This window comes from Rhinolophus ferrumequinum, chromosome 15, assembly GCF_004115265.2.
Source record: "Rhinolophus ferrumequinum isolate MPI-CBG mRhiFer1 chromosome 15, mRhiFer1_v1.p, whole genome shotgun sequence".
Lineage (NCBI taxonomy): Eukaryota > Metazoa > Chordata > Mammalia > Chiroptera > Rhinolophidae > Rhinolophus > Rhinolophus ferrumequinum.
Genome location: NC_046298.1, coordinates 4,959,584 through 4,976,212, shown reverse-complemented (window position 1 = coordinate 4,976,212; position 16,629 = coordinate 4,959,584). Strand labels below are relative to the sequence as shown.

General features: G+C 56.4%; 2 protein-coding genes across 6 annotated transcripts in view; one reads left to right on the top strand and one right to left on the bottom strand.

Moving 5' to 3' along the window:
• BRD7 (bromodomain containing 7) overlaps window positions 1–4,193 on the top strand; it is a 36,100-nt gene extending 31,907 nt beyond the window's left edge. Inside the window, exons 14-18 of one of the 3 annotated variants that reach the window (XM_033127209.1) lie at window positions 527–641; window positions 922–1,065; window positions 1,253–1,396; window positions 1,732–1,796; window positions 4,065–4,193. In XM_033127209.1, coding sequence (XP_032983100.1) covers window positions 527–641; window positions 922–1,065; window positions 1,253–1,396; window positions 1,732–1,787 — 459 coding nt within the window. In that variant the 3' untranslated portion in view covers window positions 1,788–1,796; window positions 4,065–4,193. Of the gene's footprint in view, window positions 1–526; window positions 642–921; window positions 1,066–1,252; window positions 1,397–1,731; window positions 1,970–4,064 lie in introns of those variants that run through there. The other 2 variants (XM_033127208.1, XM_033127210.1) reach the window with 2 other exon arrangements.
• The window catches only part of ADCY7 (adenylate cyclase 7), a 54,978-nt gene continuing 40,801 nt past the window's right edge, over window positions 2,453–16,629 (bottom strand). For 2 of the 3 annotated variants that reach the window (XM_033127206.1, XM_033127205.1), the window contains exons 11-26: window positions 15,091–15,282; window positions 14,706–14,740; window positions 14,122–14,205; window positions 13,841–13,913; window positions 12,500–12,597; window positions 11,569–11,653; window positions 11,015–11,140; window positions 10,067–10,165; window positions 8,839–9,032; window positions 8,353–8,443; window positions 7,851–8,006; window positions 7,086–7,232; window positions 6,313–6,417; window positions 5,904–6,018; window positions 5,197–5,321; window positions 2,453–4,995 (exon numbers count right to left, since the gene is read on the bottom strand). In XM_033127206.1, coding sequence (XP_032983097.1) covers window positions 4,849–4,995; window positions 5,197–5,321; window positions 5,904–6,018; window positions 6,313–6,417; window positions 7,086–7,232; window positions 7,851–8,006; window positions 8,353–8,443; window positions 8,839–9,032; window positions 10,067–10,165; window positions 11,015–11,140; window positions 11,569–11,653; window positions 12,500–12,597; window positions 13,841–13,913; window positions 14,122–14,205; window positions 14,706–14,740; window positions 15,091–15,282 — 1,872 coding nt within the window. In that variant the 3' untranslated portion in view covers window positions 2,453–4,848. Of the gene's footprint in view, window positions 4,996–5,196; window positions 5,322–5,903; window positions 6,019–6,312; window positions 6,418–7,085; window positions 7,233–7,850; window positions 8,007–8,352; window positions 8,447–8,838; window positions 9,033–10,066; window positions 10,166–11,014; window positions 11,141–11,568; window positions 11,654–12,499; window positions 12,598–13,840; window positions 13,914–14,121; window positions 14,206–14,705; window positions 14,741–15,090; window positions 15,283–16,629 lie in introns of all 3 variants that reach the window. The other variant, XM_033127207.1, reaches the window with a different exon arrangement.

Here is a 16,629-nt window from a genome sequence, read left to right as displayed (position 1 = left end):
GGGGTTATAGGAACTGAGTCTGGTGATTCTCAAAATAAAACTCCAGCCTTTTTTGGAGTTTGTTTCTCCCACGTAATACTAACAGCCTGGCTTTGGGGCTTGGAGGAGACGCATGACGTATCTTACGTACAAGATCTATGGGAACACAAGTGACTGGACGGGGGCTGATGTCGCCCGTGAGCCTCTGAAACGTGAGATGTGGTCCCCGTCAGCAAAAGCTCTTCACAGCGCAGGCCCGCACGAGGCTCTCACCACTTAGCTTTGGAGCTGTTGCCGTGTGAAACACGTGATGCCGATTGTGTGAGACATACCATTACGGAGAAGTGTGGCTATGCAGACACTGTTTGACCAGGATTTGGGAATGGCATTTTCAAAGTGTTCCGGGAAGACATTTTTAATAAGCATCAAAATTATATTTCCAAAGTAACTAGGTAGAATAACTTGGCCTATAAAACACAAGCCCTTTACTGATTTCTGATGCGAGCACTGTTGGGGCTTACAAAGCTCAAATAGTTCCTTTTTCCAGCAGATTACAGAAATAGAGCCCGCGAGGCGGTTCGATTGCAGCCAGCAGGACCGGCTCACAGCACTGGAGGCTGTAGCGAACTTTGGCGCTCCGGTTGAAGTTTTTGACTCTGAAGGTGAGTGTCTCCGGGTTTGATGGAAGGACTACATGACACGAGCTGTCAAGACTGAATGTCAGTCCAGATGAATGCAGCACAGGAAAATCGTGGCTGGCCGTGCTTCCGGGAGCAGTAGAGCATGTCCGTGGCGTTCATTTCATTTGAGGGGTTTACTCCTTTCAGGAGAGAAGACTCACCAATGAATAGCAAAGCCTCAGAGCGGGGGACTCCGTGTACTAACCAAGCTCGGGCGCAGTCATGGCTTGTTTCCTTGAGTGTGTCCTTGGTCTCTCCTCAGCTGCGGAAGTCTTCCAGAGGAAACTTGATGAGACCACCACATTGCTCAGGGAGCTCCAGGAGGCCCAGAACGAGCGGCTGAGCACCAGACCGCCCCCCAACATGGTCTGTCTGTTGGGTCCCTCGTACAGAGAACTGCATCTTGGTACGTTGCACCTCCGGGAAGAGGAGAGCCGGACGCTTAGAGGGAACCTGGGTAGTGATACCACTGCACAGCGACACTGAAGTGAACGCAGCTTATTGTTTGCGTTTGTGTGTTCTTTTGATTTTTAAAAATTACCTAAAGGAACTACATTTCAACACCTAGAACTGGTTTTGTGTTTTCCTTCTAGCTGAACAAGTGACCAATAATCTTAAAGAGCTTGCACAGCAGGTAACTCCAGGAGACGTTGTAAGCACGTATGGAGTTCGAAAAGCAATGGGGATCTCCATCCCGTCCCCTGTCACCGAAAACAACTTGGTTGATTTAACAGAAGGTACGTGCCCTCTGTCTCCTGGAGGGGGAGGGCTACTGTGGGGAGAGGAGCCCCAGTCCCCTCCCTTCAATTAACATCTGAAAGATTTCACCTCTGCAAGTTGTTAGTGTGTAAACTACTTTGTTTCCCTTCCATTTTGTCAAAGAATTAAGGTTTCATACATTTGCAAAAAAAAAAAAAAAAAAAAAGCTATGGAGATAACCTAATAATATACCTAGTCTTTAACCTTGTACATGTTAAAAATGGGCCGTCCAGTAATTTGGATGCTACCTTCACGTTCCTTTTTTCATGAAAAGGATAAAATGCCAAATCAAGTGGTATTTCTTTTCTTTCAGATTTTGAAGAACCGAAAAAGATTGATGTTGCTGAGTGTGGACCTGAGGGGATTTGAAGCTAACTGGTATTGGGTTATATATTATGTATATATTTTTTTTCATTCTTAACTTGGAAATGCTTTTCAGGAGATATTAAATACTTGTAAATTGTGTTTTTCATTAAACTTTGGAACAATGACCTGTCATGTTCCAGAAACTGGACTTCTGTTAGGTAATAAAGCTGAACCTGGGACTATGAGTTGGACTGCATATCAGCTAAGTTACCCCTTGACTTTTCCCCAGGCTGAAACTGAAGATGAAGTGATAGAAAAGCTCAGAAAACAAAACAGCCTTTCTCATGACCATCCATTAAAGGAAGCAAGTCCTCCGAATAATTGAAATCTCATTTTTCCACATTTACCACACTCCCCGTTAAAGAAATTATAACCAAGTAGATCCTAACTTACCAGATTTCATGGTGATGATTTATTCAAAAAGTGGCCCTTGTGAGGCAGGGATGTGGCTTTGGCCTGGTGCCATAGGTCAGAGCTTTAGACCTGGAGTGGAGTAGACTTGGGGGGCAGAGTCCTTCCAGAACTGTGATAAGGCTGCTATTTCCTCCTGAGTCACATGTCATTCAGGCGGTAATCGATTGTTAAACTTTAGATCTACTGTGGCTAAGTTCCTGAAGACCAAGAAGATATTTAAAGTCAAAACACTTTAAAGTCAAAAAACATGCAGGTTTTCCAGACTGGTAATTTAATGTAGTAAAGAAAGTAGAACACTGGTACTTTATAAAAGTGAAATACAACATTTTGAAACAAACGCTACAGGTCTATAAATATGCAGGATACAGGGTAAGCCCTAGTTATTTCAGTGTACCTTCTCAAAGCATATTTCTGTACCTTGACCTGTTATACACACAGACAGTGGTTAATGGTCTTTTAGGATGGTTAGGACGGTTTCTTACTAAGTAAACCAGAAAACTTCAGGTGTGATTTTCACTCGAGTCAGAGAGGCCGCCTTAGAAACTTAAGCAAGACCTTGACCCACAGAGATGGTCAGTGTTAGAAAAGATACTCGTCCGGTCATAAAACAAAACACCTGTGAGGAAATGACTTGGTCATGAGAAAATAGATTTATAAAAAAAATAGCTGCAAGTGATTTTTATGGTCAGTTACACGCTACGATCTGAACATCAAAAGTTAAAACCTCACAATATTCTTACCTGAACACAGTGCTTTATTGGAAATAAATAAAAACACATGAATAGTAACCAATTATTTTTTAAACTCCTGATTGGGATTCCACTGGTGGGAGAAGAAAGGACTTGAGTGTTGCAGGAGTAGGGCCATGCCCAGCCGAGACAGCGCACTGGTGCGTGCCTACCCCATGTTGGCAAGAGGACAGCCCGTCTGAGCAGCCCTGGTCGCCGCTGATACGAGTGCAGATTTCAGTACAATCCTCACCTGAAACCAGCTTTTTATACGAAAAGTTGGTGTATGAAAAAGGCCATTTAAGCAAGGCTTATTTCTTTCCCTCACCAGCATTTCTGCCATAAAACCATTATGCAGCAAGTTCTTATAATTCATTCCTACCATTCCAGTCACATACAACACCTCAGAGCTGCCAGTAGCCCACCTGGCCCCTTTGTGCGAATTAGAATAAGCCCACAAGCCGGCGACACAGGCAGACAGGCTCCGGGTCAGTCCCCTCCCCGCCCCTGGCTGCACACAGCACTCAGCAGCTGGGTGGCCGCTCGTCCCAGGCCCACCTGGGTGCTGAGTCACCCTGTCGGCGACCCATGTGATTTCAGGGGTTCGTGGGTGACTAAGAATCCCTGCCATCTGGCAACACTCAGCTGTGTTAGCAGTCCCGGGGTGCTCTGGTTATGATGCAGAGAAGTCAGTTCAGAAAAAGGCATGGGCAGTTTAGTCATTTCTCACCTTGGGACACAGGCCGGCCCTGGATTCTGGTAGAGCTGACACTGCGGGACACCCACACACGGCACTTGGCACGTGATGCATTCGGTTCTGACCCAGGACATCTCAGCATCCCTGAGAGGACAGGCTTCCCGGCAGGGGACCTCCGTGTGCTTATGCTGAGCACGCCCTCCCAGTTAGAAGCCCTTCAGAGTTAGCTATGAGGACTAGAAGAGGAAAGAAGGGCCGGAGCTTGTCCGAGTTCCCTCCACACGGGCTCCATGCCTTCCTTGCAGCACAACAGTAAGATGTGGCTGAAGACCGCCGGGGAGATCTCAAAAGTGCCCGAGCCGTCGGGCTGAGAGGTCGGCGGTGCCGTATTTTCTAGGCTTTTTGTTTATTGAGCCTAACCTCAAAATGCTGGCATCACAGGGTCTGACTGAAGGCCAAGGCTATGCCACCCAGAACCGCGTTCCAGAGCTCCGTCCCCACAGCTGGGATCCCAGAAGCTGGACAGTGGACAGCAGTGCAACTTACATGCCAGTGGTTAAAAAGGCAGCGAAAACACTGGAGGGCAAGAGATTTGTCTTGCGTGTAAGAAGTCATTAAAGAGGATAAAAGCTCCATTAATAATGCATCCACTTAAAACAAACATGCCAGAGAGGGCAAGAAGTAACAAGTGTCCACTGTGGTTTTTTTCTCCCTACTGTTTGAAACACGCTTTCCAACTCGATTTACCAGAATGCCTGTGTGAGCAACGTAGGGTCCTGTGGCTGGTCGTCTGGGTGAAAGGAGTCCCCCGCCCATCCCAGGCAGATTGCCTTAGTCCTCCTGTACCTCGAAAGGACAGGTCTCGCTTGTGCCATTGTGGGGAGGGGGGTGTTCAGTCACGCTCCGAGACCTGCACAGCACCTGGGGCGAGCGGTGGGGGGGCGAGGATCTGAAACACTCGTGAGCCTTTTCCTGCTGCACTGGACGCCACAGGGCCAGCTCCAGCAGTGCGAGCTAAGGCTCCGTGGTCTCCTTGAGCTGGGGTCTGGTGCATGTGAGCAAGAAACCAAGTCCAAGGAGGAAGCCACACGCAGCCACCTGTCTGTCAGGAGACGGTGCCGGCCAAGCCCTTGGGACGCCTTCCTGACGCGTGGGGCTGTCCTCTCGTCGGCTTGCGTTAGGGAAGGCAGGCAGCTTCCCGCATGTGCGCCCCTACCAGCAGCCTTCAGTTCAGCCCCAGCCCCTGAAACTTGGCCGTGTCTGTGCAGACAAAGTACGTCCTCAGCTCCCCTTTGCCTTTGACGTTGATCAGTCCCCGGCATTCGCAGGAATAGCCTAGTCCCTGGAGGATGGTGCATGTCTCCTCCGTCACCTGAAAAGGAGAAGAGACCTGAGTCTTCAGAAGCAGGAAGAAAACCTGTGTGGGAAGGATGGGTGTAAATGGGCCGTGAGCAACACGGTGTCTGGTTTCCCTCAGGATTCGATGGCTGGACTCACCGCCGAGGGAGTCCCAGGTCCCCTCACCCCTGGGAAGTCCTTTCCTCCTCGGTCACAGTTCCCCATGGGCTTTTACCTGGATTTTCCCGAGTTCGCCAGTGCTCTCCATGCGGCTGGCAACGTTGACCGTGTTTCCCCAGATGTCGTACTGAGGTTTCCGTGCCCCGATTACTCCCGCAATCACGGGCCCATGGTTTATGCCTGAGGATGAGGTGTGTCAGGTCGTAGGGGCAATGCCTCGGGCTTCGGCCCTTAGCAGAGGCCACAGAATCTACCCGCAGCCACACAACTAAAGGGAAGGTTGGAAGGTGCTTCCTGAGTCTGTGGCAGAGATCGGAGGTCGACTCAGGGTGTGAGCAGGGCTTTCCCTGGAGTTCTTTTCAGACTAATATTCCAGGAGAAATCTGGGTGGCTTGCACGATTTTCTAGTATCTGTTAACGTCTTGAAGAATAAATGGACTTCAGGCACTGGCCTGTTAGTTAATAGTGACTACTCAGCTTAGTAACTGCTTTGTTCTCAGTGTCTCTTAAGGTCACCTATTTATTTACAGCTGCTGATTTGGGGTTCTCCATTTTCTGTAGTGATGTATTCTCGGTAGAACTTTCAAAGGTAACTATGGTATGCAGGGAAACAATAACTACCGTCCTGGGGCGTTGAGGTCCGACAGGGGTGCCTAGGGCTTTTCACAGTAGGCGGCAAACAAAGCACACCAGACAGACGTGGGCTTGCCAGGAGGCGGGCTGCAGTCCCCGCCCGCCCCGCCCGCCTTCCCAGGGCCTCACCGACTCGGAGGCGGAACGAATTGAACGAGTGCCTGTTGATGCCGTCCAGCTTGTTCATGAGTGCGATGCTGAACTCCACCGTGGTGCCGATGTGGGCGTGCTGCCGCTCCAGGTCCTGCGGGACAGAGCGCTATCCGGTTCGCGGGAGGGCACACCCCGTCTTCCTGCCTCGGCTGGCTGGCAGAGCACCTGACCGGGTGTATCTCACTGCCCGAGACCCATGGGGAGGGGCTGGCGGGGGCAGAGATGGGGCCAGGACCTGCCCCCCAGGCTGAGCCGTGAGCTCCTCTGCCCGTCCCTCACAGGACAGGCTGTGGGAAGTGCTCCCTTTACGGTGACAGGTCTGGGGACTGTGCTGAATTTCATCGCACGTGGGGATGGGGCACGAGGTCACACGTTGGCTGAGTACCTGGTTCTCATGCCCTGAGGGGACGCTGAGCCCTGCGGCTGCCATGTAGGTGCTCCCGATGGTCTTGATCTTCTCCACGCTGCTGAACTTGGGCTTCAACAGCAGCTGCAGGGGCAGGCGGAGAGGCAGGGGAGGCAGGGCTGTGCGGCACAGCCACAGCCAGGCCCGTCCCCGACTGAGAAGCGGGTGGGATTCCCTCCCACCCCCACTCCTATGCAGACGTCAGAGCTCACACCTGAGTACAGGTGGGCTCCCGCCCTCTCCTCCTGTGGTCTCAGTCTTCCCTGACCTCCTGTCTCTTCCTGTCCCTTCCATTCTGGTCTCGCTCTTGCTAAGGAGAAAAGGCACAGCTCTACAGCTGTATCCACAGGGACGCCCACTATTGGTCTCCAGCCCAGTGGACTCTGAAACCTGTCGGCGGCATGGGCTTAGCTGGAAATCAGACTGCTACAAGGACCTACATCTGATCTTAGCCACTGCCACAGAGCAGACAAAGTACTTGTTGAATAAAACAACGAAAAGGGCAAATTTGTATCTGCTGTAATTTGTGTAACGTGCGTCCCCCTCCGAGAGAGAGCGCGGCAAGTGTGTTAACCCGTGCAGGACGCCCCCGCCCCCGCCCCACCTCCACCCCCACCCCCACCCCTACCCCAACCCCGCCCCCGTCTCCGCCTCCACCTCCGCCTCCTCCCCGTCTCCGCCCAGCCCCCCTCCGCCTCCGCCCCCACCTTTGTCTCCGCCCCGCCCTCGCCGAGAAGCGAGGCCCTACCTACCTCGTCGAAGTCCGCGATGATCTCATTCAACAGACGCAGGCACTCCAGCCCTTCCTTGTTGACGTCACACTCCGTGTAGAACACTTTGAAGTCCGGCACCGATGCAAACATGACGCAGACGCAGTCGTAGGACTGATGGTACCAGTCCTGGATTGGGAGCAGGGAAGAAATGGGACCTTATGTCAGGAGACGGGAAGGAGGCTGGGCGGGCCACCCCTCATGCTGCAGGAGCCCACGGGTGGGCGGGGGGAGGGGAGCAGTGGTCCTCAGCCTGGCTGTTTAAAAACAGGGGGTTCTGAATCGGTTGGTCCGGGAGGGTCACATTCGGGTTGGGTTTTTGCTCTTAAATACTACCCTGCGACCGCACAGCTGGGGTTGAGAGCCCCCGGGTGGAAAGTGACAATGGGGAGACGGGTTCTACACCAAGGGGCCTGTTCCCTCAACTAACAGGACGGGTGGGAACACACATGTGCGTCAGGAGGTTGTCCGATGACAAATACCTGACGTACATTTGATCCTCGCAGCGATCCTGCCAGGCAAGTACTGTGGGCCCCAGTGTACACAGGTAAAAACCAAGGCCCACGGGAGTGAGGAATCTTGTCCACCCGGGTGTCTGACTCCAAAGCCTCCACTGTCCGGGGTGCAGGGGTGAGGCCAAGACCCACGGAGAGCATTTTGTAGGTAAAAACCCCTCCGCTGGCCGGCCGGCCGCTGTACCTCCGTGCCCTCCTCCCCTAGGGTGACTGAGCCCCTTCCTGCACGCACCTCATTTAACTTGTCGCCAATGAAGTGGGCGGCCACGTGGGCTGGCAGGACGTTCTCCAGAAGAAGGCGGTTCACGTTCTCCATGGTCTCAAACTCCTCATGTTCCTTCTTGAACTTATTCTTCCACAAACAGTCCAAGCGGCAGTAGTAGTCAATCTGCACACAGCGGGACATCAGTGTCCTGGCCGCACTGAGCAAGGGCACAGTGGCTGGGACCCACTCGCGACCCTGCCCCCCACACTGCCCACCCTGTGCCCGTGACAAACGCTGCAAACTCAACAGCCTTAAAACCCCAGTCAGCCACGGCCCATGGCTCTCAAGGGACCCACAAGATTAAATGCCACTTGGGTCCTGATGAAGGTGATCCCACAGGACTCTCTGCTGTCTTCTGCGTGGCTCCAAATCCGACACAGTCCCAGCCCCACCCCATTCCAGGTCGCAGGGGAAGAGAACAGGGTCAGCTCCGTGGAGCGTGGGGTAGGGTAGCCTTCCCTGGTCTCACCTGTCTGGAGAGCATGATGAGGGTGGTGTAAAACAGAACCAGGTAGAAACCGACCATCATCTTCAGATCCCACCATGAGCAGACGGCAGAGCTGCTGGATGTGCAGAGGGAGGAGGGCAGGGGTCATTTCTAGCTCCCACCCAGCCCCAAAGCACAGGAGGCAGCGTGGGGCCCCCACTCTCAGTGCCACCCAGGGAAGAGCCACCGAAACAGAGGCCATGTCTGCCCTCAGCACGTATGTTCTCGTGGTGTAGGCAGTAAACAACACAACTTCAGGTTGTAAAGAACGGGGTACAGGGTAGAGATTGGCTGGGAAGTGGGAGGCCTCACTGAGGTGACATCTGAGGTCACACCTGGATAAGGACCAGCGATGGCAACGTCTGAAGGAAGAGGCAGCCAGGCCAGCGAGGGAGCAGCGGGAACAATGGGTCACAGTCGGGGCGGGCAGTGGGCTTGGGCCCCGGCAGCGAGTGATGTGGTTCTCACCTGCGGGTGTCGTTGGTCTTCATGGGAGTGCCCAGGCTGTGGCCACAGCAGTCCCAGTGCGGGCACAGGAACATGTTGAAGACCACCAGGTAGACTACCAAGGCCACTGTCAACAGCACGACTTTCAACTCCAGGCTCATCCGCAGGAACACGGAGCAAGCGACGAAGGCCAGGACACAGCTGCAGGTGTAGTACTGGGGAGACGGCACATGTGGGTCACCCCAAGAGACACCTCCTGGACCAGCGCTCACAAAGGGAGGCCGCCTGTAGCCCTCAGGGACCCCGTGAAGAGCCAGCGTGTCTTCGGCGTCACGTGAGTTCTGGCCTGCCTGACCTCCCTTCTCAACAACGAGCAGGCAGCGGAATCTCAAACTTCCTACTCTTCTGTTGTTTTCACTGGAATTTTACTTCCACGTATGGAATAAATAAAATGCAGGTGCCATGCAGATGTGACGGAGGTCGGGATGGTGGTGTGCAGACGCCTGAACGGCCGCCCTGCCCCGAGCTTCGCCATGAACTTGCCCTTCCCAAAGTGCCTGTCTGCCCCCCTTACTCTCCTGCTCAGGACCCCGCTGTGGCTCCCTATCACCCCAGAACGAAGTCTAAGCCCTTCCGCTTGGCACTCACGTTCCACCCCAAGCGGGGTCAAACCCACAACTGGCTTCATCCCCCAATTCTCCACACCCCCCACCCCTATCCACGGTCCCCATGTCACAACTAAGGAAACCTACTGCTCCCACTACATGCCTCCATTTTTTCTCACTGTTCCTCCTACCCCATAACCTTCCTGCCTTTTAGGGAACAGCTCAGAATTCACTGCCACCCCCTGAAGCTCCACGGCCCTCATCCTGCTGTCGGGCAGGGCGCTCCAGGCACGGCTTCTGGGGTCAGCCTGCCTGGGACCCAGTCCTGGCTCCACCAACTATGAGGCAAATCCATCAGCCTCTCTGAGCCTGCTTCCCCATCAAGGAAACGGAGACGATGAGGGACCTGCCACAGAGCCAGGGGTCAGGACGCACCCACTAGAAGGGGGTGCCGCCACCCTCATGCCTGGGGCCCTGTGCGCCAATATCCAGACCCCTCTGTCCTCCCAGACCGGAGCCCAACTCATTCCCATGTGGGCCCTGCTTTCTTCATCTCCTCGGGACAGGCTGGACTCAGCTCTCCCACCCCCGGGGCCTCAGAATCAGTGGCACTGAATGTCCCCAGCTGCGCAGGAGCCACTCACCGGGAGGAGGTCGCACAGGATCCTCTCCCTGCCACTCACAACCCTCAGGCTTGTCTCGTTCCCAGCAGGCGCCCCCACAGCTGGCAGAGGCAACAGCGGCTACAGAGAAAAGAGGTCCCTGTGAAGGGCGGCCAGGGCCTAGACTCCAGGACCTGCCAGGGCCGAGCGGGGCTGGGCGTTCTGAGCATCCCCTGCCAGGCCCAGCTCTGAGATGGCCCAGGCCCACTGTGCCAGACTTCCCACAGCAGCCACCAGCTTGGTAGTGCAGGGGCGGGGGGGCGGGGCTGGGGAGAGAAGGGTGTAAAAGAAAGCCGGGTGGACACCACCCCAGAGCCTGAGTCTGACTCAGCAGGGTGGCGGAGAAGCTGGCATGGGCATTTCCAAGCCCCCTTCTCTGCAGATGACTGAGAGAGGTGGTCACACAGTCTAGCGTGTCCGGGCACGGAGGTGGGGTGAGACCCTGGCTCCAGGCGCAGGAGCTGGCAGGATGGGTAAGGATGAGTGCTGCCCGCAGCATCGAGCATGGGCGCACGGCCCGACAGGCAGGGTCTCAAGTGTCCTGCCAGCTCATGCCTAGGATGTCTCAGCCCTAGAGAGGAAACCAAGTCTCAGAGAGGGTGAGACAGGGCCTCCTCAGGGGGCCGGGAAGAAAGAATGGGGTGTCAAGGACATTGGTGATTCAAGATATCTCGTCCTGCGGGGCTGGCCAGGTAAGATCCCTGGGGGTCCCCAAGTCCTCATTTGGAAAATGAATGGTGAAGGGCTCTCAGGGCCACCAAGGGGCTCTGGAGAGAGTGGCACCAGATGTAGCTTTTAGGCAACAAGATTATAGGAGTCTAGAATGTGGAGGTCCCCAAGGTAAAAGACTGGCTCCCTCCACCCAGGAAATGTGCAGGGCACGGGGACCTCGCCAGGGCCCGCCTCCCCCTAGTCCCACCCAGAACCCACCAGGTTGACAACGGCGACGCTGAGCAGGCTGCCTATAGTCAGGATGGCCAGGGACAACCGCAGCAGTGGGTGCGTCTCCACCCGCTCAGAGATGGCACGGAGCGTCGCCCGGGCTGGGCAGCACCTCTGTGGAATCACAGAGTCCAGTCACCCGGCTCCAGCCCCAGACAAGGAGGGGCGCCTGCTGGAGGCCCTGGGTGGGGGTGGGGAGCCCACAGCCCAAGGGCCCCGCAGACGGGGCAGCTCCTTCCTGGGAGCTCCACTCCACTAGGGAGTTGGCGGGTGCTGTGCCCAGAGCTCAGAGCACGGTGCTCAGACAAAAGGGACACTCCCACCCTTGGGGCCACGCACAGCCGCAGCTGCTTGGGGAACCCTGGCAGGCCTGGGAAAGCGGAAGTCTCAGGAGAAGCCTCCGGAGCACTCAGTGACTGTTCTCCAGGCAGGAGGGGCAGGGGCTTAGATGGGCAAAGCTCAGCAGGCTGGGTCCCCGGGGCAGCGGCGCGGGGGCTCGTACCCTCACAGCCCCAATCCCCGGGGGCACCGCCCACACTCACCAAGAACTGATCAGCAAAGCACAGTCCCAGCACCAGCCCCAGCACGCAGGCCACGAGCCCAAAGGACACCCCCAGAGCCGCCGTCCTAGAGAAAAGGGAAAAAAACCTAAGTTCTGGAAGATTGTCTGCTCGGGGCTACACCACAGACATGCTCTCCCAGCACCCCAATTCTCAGGCACACGGTCACCTTCTGCCCCTCACCCCCGAAACTGCTATTCTACACTCAGCAGGGAGGTTCGGGGGGGGTCTTTGAAAACCGTGGTCCAGCTGCCCCACCAACAACACACGAGGCCTGGCCAAAACATGAAGCCCAAGGTCAACATCATGTCCCCATTGCTGAGCTAAGTGTTTAAGAAATGAGGGATGACGCAGCTCTGAGACCCAGGTCTGGCACAGAAGTGCCATCTAAACGTGTCCCTGCTTCCTCTTTATTAAGCGTATCCTAAACCACAATCCTAGAGGACCCAATGGCCTAACACCCTTCCAGAACACCAAATAGCTGACCTCCCTCCTGCCTGGGACCTCACCCCCATCCCTGCCCCCACCGCAGGGCCCCTGAGGCAGAAGCATGCATCCCAGTGGCCCCTGGTGTACTCGCGGGCGCCCTGGATCAGGCAGCACCCCAGCCTCAAGTTCCCACAGCTACCAGGGAGAGGACGGAGCACATGGTTTTAGGAGTCTGCCCGTCTAGGACTCCGAACACCTCAGGGAGGGTCGCAGACAGAAATGCCTGCAGGGCCATGCAGATAACAGGTGACTGCGAAGGGGAGAGGCTCCTGGAGTGGAGCGGTCTGGAAAGTGCAGGTGTGGGGCCTGCAAGGCCAGGACCCGTTTCTGGGACTCCGAGGTCTCAAGTTACTGAACTCTGAACAGCTGGCCCCTCTCAGCCTGACCCCAGTGGGCTTGACCACCCTGCCTTCCCCTGACTGACCTGGGCATCAGCAGGATATGGACGAGCAGGATGCAGAGGAAGACGAGGCTGGCACAGGCGAAATAGTGGCGGGCCCGGGGGATGGGCGCCAGGCGGTACTGGGGGTGACAGGGACAGTGAGTGGTGGCCAGGACCCAGGGCGGCTGAGGACCCACCTGTAGGGCCACTGCTCTGACCCCTTCTCTGCCCGCCCCAGCTCAAGTTAATTACCTTAAAAAAAGAAAAATCTCATGCCCATCCTTACGTCATCATGAACAAATAACTCATTTCTTCCCACTTTGCTCTTTTACGTTTCAAGGGTGTACCTTCCCCTTCCCTACCCGCCGGGTCTCCTACTTTATTGCCAAGGTCCCAAAATACCCAGGGCCTAAGTCCACAGACAGAAACCAAATCTGAGCTCCGGGTTGCTGCCACTGGGGCTGGCGGTGGGTCTGTCCTCACCCCAGACCGAGGAGTAAGCCGGCCTGCCCTGACCTATGAGGCGTGGGGCCCCATGCTGCCTGGCCCTCCACACCAGGCACCATCACACCTTAGAGCTTGGTTTGTTCATTTGCACAAGGGCTCCGGGTGCAAATGAGCAAACCAAGCTCTAAGGTCTGGCAGCCTGCCCGGGGCACAGCCTGTGGAAGGCCCAACAGGTAGTTTCCTGGTGAGCACATCTGCCTCCAGACTGCAAGCTCCCCACCCAGTGAACCCCCAACTCAGGGAGCGGAGCCCCAGTGAGAGGAACCCCCACCCCAATCCTGGAGACTGAGGAACAGAGGTCACAACATAGAGCATCGTGGGCTTGGCCACCCTCTCAGACGGGTCCCTCCTGAGGCCAAGACACCCCGAAACCTCGGAGAGCGTGAGATGGGTGACAGCGCCCAGCCTGGCCGGCCATGTGAGGGTTAAATGACAGAACGTGTGTGCCTAGGACATTGCCGGAACCGTAGGCACTCAATAAATCAGCAAATAGTCACTACTGGTACAAAAGCTCGTTGCTATAGCAGCCAGGCAGGGAACCAGTCAGGTCCCTTCTAATACTAAGTTTGGGGCTTTTTCCTGATTATAAGGCCAATGTCAGCCTGAGGCTGCCCTGGTCCTTATCAGCTGAGCTTCTGGCATCTGAAGGGACCAAAGTCTCCTAAACTCAAGTGGATGAAATCACAAACGGGGGCTCGTCAGGTACAGGGGTGAGGCCCCAGATACAGCCTCCTTCCCCACCCCCAACAGCCAGCTGGAGAGATTCCCCACCAGCTCCCCGAACAGATCTGGGTGTATGGCTGCCCCACAGCCTGTGCCCCCGGCCCCACCCTGGGCCTCGGAGCCCCCATTCCTGAGACGGCCCAGGGCCCTCACCTCTCGCTCAAAGCGCTTCTCCAGGAAGATGGACCCAAAGGTGTAAAAGTCGTCGGACTTGGAGCAGCAGGGCCTGTGGGGTGGCAGGTGCAGGCAGTGAGATGCGGGGTCTGAGGAGGGGGCGGGGGAGGGCGAGGGCCCGCCCTCAGGAGGGAGAGGAGCTGCCACGGACACAGCTGGAGCTGGGCCACGGGTGGGCCTGTGAGGGCACAAGGTGGGGCTGGCCATACGGGGGTCCCCCTTTGAGGGGGGCAGGGCGAGCCGACTTCCAGGAGCCTCACCTCGTGGAGCTGAGCCCCTCGATGGCTGACAGCATCTCTTCGTCATATGAGTCATCCTCTGACCGCCCCTTAGGGGATGCACTTCTGGAATCAGACACCCACAAATGCATCATCCCAGGAGCCACGTCCACATGTGCAGAGGGAGGGGTGTGGACAAGATGACTCACCCGAGTGGGGCACCCAGAGCCTCGTACAGGATGGTGGAGGGACAGGCGGGTCCCAATGAGGCCCAGAGAGGACAAGTGAAGGCCCAGCATCACCCAGCACTGCCCAGCAAGAAGCAGAGGGCAGACCCCTGGCCCCCAGTCCATGCCTCTTCCTCAGACCCACACGGTTCCTTCACACCAACCCCACTGACCCCGGCACTGGGTGGGTACACAACAGGCACTCAAGCATTGTAAAGTTCTGGCTCCTGGAACACTCTGACCCTAGCCATGGCAACTCCATGGTCAGGGCTGGGACTCGCAGAGCTTCCCTCTTTGGCAGAGGCTGGTCAGGGCAGCCTGCCTAGAGGAGGTGACTGGGGCAAGGCCAGCCAGGAAGGAAGACCACAGCTTAACGGGGGCAGGGGACAGCACACCTACCTGTCGGGGATCCGGTGACGCCGCAAGGGGATGGCCTGGAAGGGAGGAGAGAAGACTCTTATTTCCCAGAACGCAGAGCCTGAAGTCCATCCCCGGACTAGATCTGCTGTCCCGGATGCGCAGACAGGGTGTCAGGACTGTCTCAGCTGCAGGCGTCCTGACCCAAAGCTGAATTCACTCAGGGGAATGAGGAGGATGGGGACATTGCAGCGACCCTGGGCATTCTCCAGGCATCTTCTTGTCCCAGGTGGGAGGAAGGGCAGAGACATGGCCCATTTCACAGATGGGGAAAGTGAGGCTGGACTGGAAGGACCCTTTAGCATAGGCTCTTCTGCCCCCTTTGCAGGGACCCCCGGGCAGCAGCTCTCTGGAGGACGAGTCCTACCTTGGGCCTCCGGCCGTTGGGGACAGGGGTCTCACTGCTGCTCACACTCTCGCGGTGGTTGAGGTGTGCAAAGGGCCGTGCGGCCCCCCAGGACTCCAGGTAGCGAGTCATGCGCACGGACGCCCGCATCTTCAGGGCTGCATCCCCCTTGGGCTTGGGGAGGTGTTGGCTGGGCGGGGGTGGCTGCTGGCTCTGCGGGCAGACACAGATACGGCATGTCCCACCCCTCCTCTTTTGGTCCCTGAAACGCAACACTGCCTGGAGCGTGGCCCATCTGGCCAAAAGGGAAAATGGCAAAAGAGCTCCTTGGTCTGCAGCCCTTGGGGACTGGCTAAAGCCCAGAGCTCTCCCTGGCTTGGCTGGAGGGGTAGTCCCCCTCGGGGCCCTGTCCAGCTCGGGGCCCAGCCCTCCCCGAGTGAGGGAGACTAGTCACGCACAACTGTGCACAGTCCTCACACCCTTCTCTGCCTCTCCAGGGACGGAAGCCCTAAGGCCTGCCTTGCCCGGTGATGCTCCTTGAAACCAGACACTGTCCTTGGGGCCTGAGAGCCCATCGGCCCCTCTCCATGAAGGCACCCTAGGGAGACAGCACCCAGGAAAGCCACTGGCATCCTGCCCACCTGCATGTGGCCAGCTCATGTCCCTCCTGTGGGGAGCAGTGGGAGGAAGAGGGGTGCTGGCCAGCAACCCAAAGAGACGTCCCACTGAGGGGCCAGCCCCCAACCCCTCAGGGCACCATTCTAGGGAACTCCACTCATGTGACCCCCAAACCTCAGCACGGGTCCATTACCTGCCACGGGCCTACTGTGGTTGTGCCAAGGACATGGTGTCCTAGCCAGGTCCTAACTGAGGGCCCTGCCTCCTCCACTCGTGTTCCACCCCCATAAGAACAACACACCTTGGATCTATCCCGGCGAGGGAAGCATAGCAGGACTGGGAAAGGGGGAGGGATGAGAAAGACCCCCGAGACCACCAGAAACAAGCTTGGGCCTGTTGAGTCCCCCTTCCCCCTAACACTACTGTCCTCCAGGAGTCCCCACCTCCTTGGGTCCCTACAAACACTCACATGGACCAGCACCTACAGCCACAAACACCCGCTAAGCCAAGAGCAGCAACTTCTCTGGAAACGCCTAGCCTCCTTTTGGAATAGAAACATTTTTAAACACTGACAGGCGTCTCTCTGCTTAGCCAGAGAGGATGGCGTGGAATTCGGCCTTTGTGAGAGTTCCAGGGTCCAAAAATGCACTGTGACCTGCGACGGGGAGGTCGTATGTCTCGGTCTCCCCCTCCACTTGCCAGCAGCTCTGCCTACACAGCACCCAGCTAGCGGCTCAAGTTCAAGGTCGCTGGCACTTCTCTCCTAGGGTAAGGAAGCCGGGCACCCCAGCTCCCTGGGAAATACCGTGTTTCCCCAAAAATAAGACCTAACCGGAAAATAAGCCCTAGCATGAGGTTTCAGGATGACATCCCCTGAACATAAGCCCTAATGTTTCTTTTGGAGCAAAAATTATTATAAGACCCGGTCTTATTTTGAGGGGG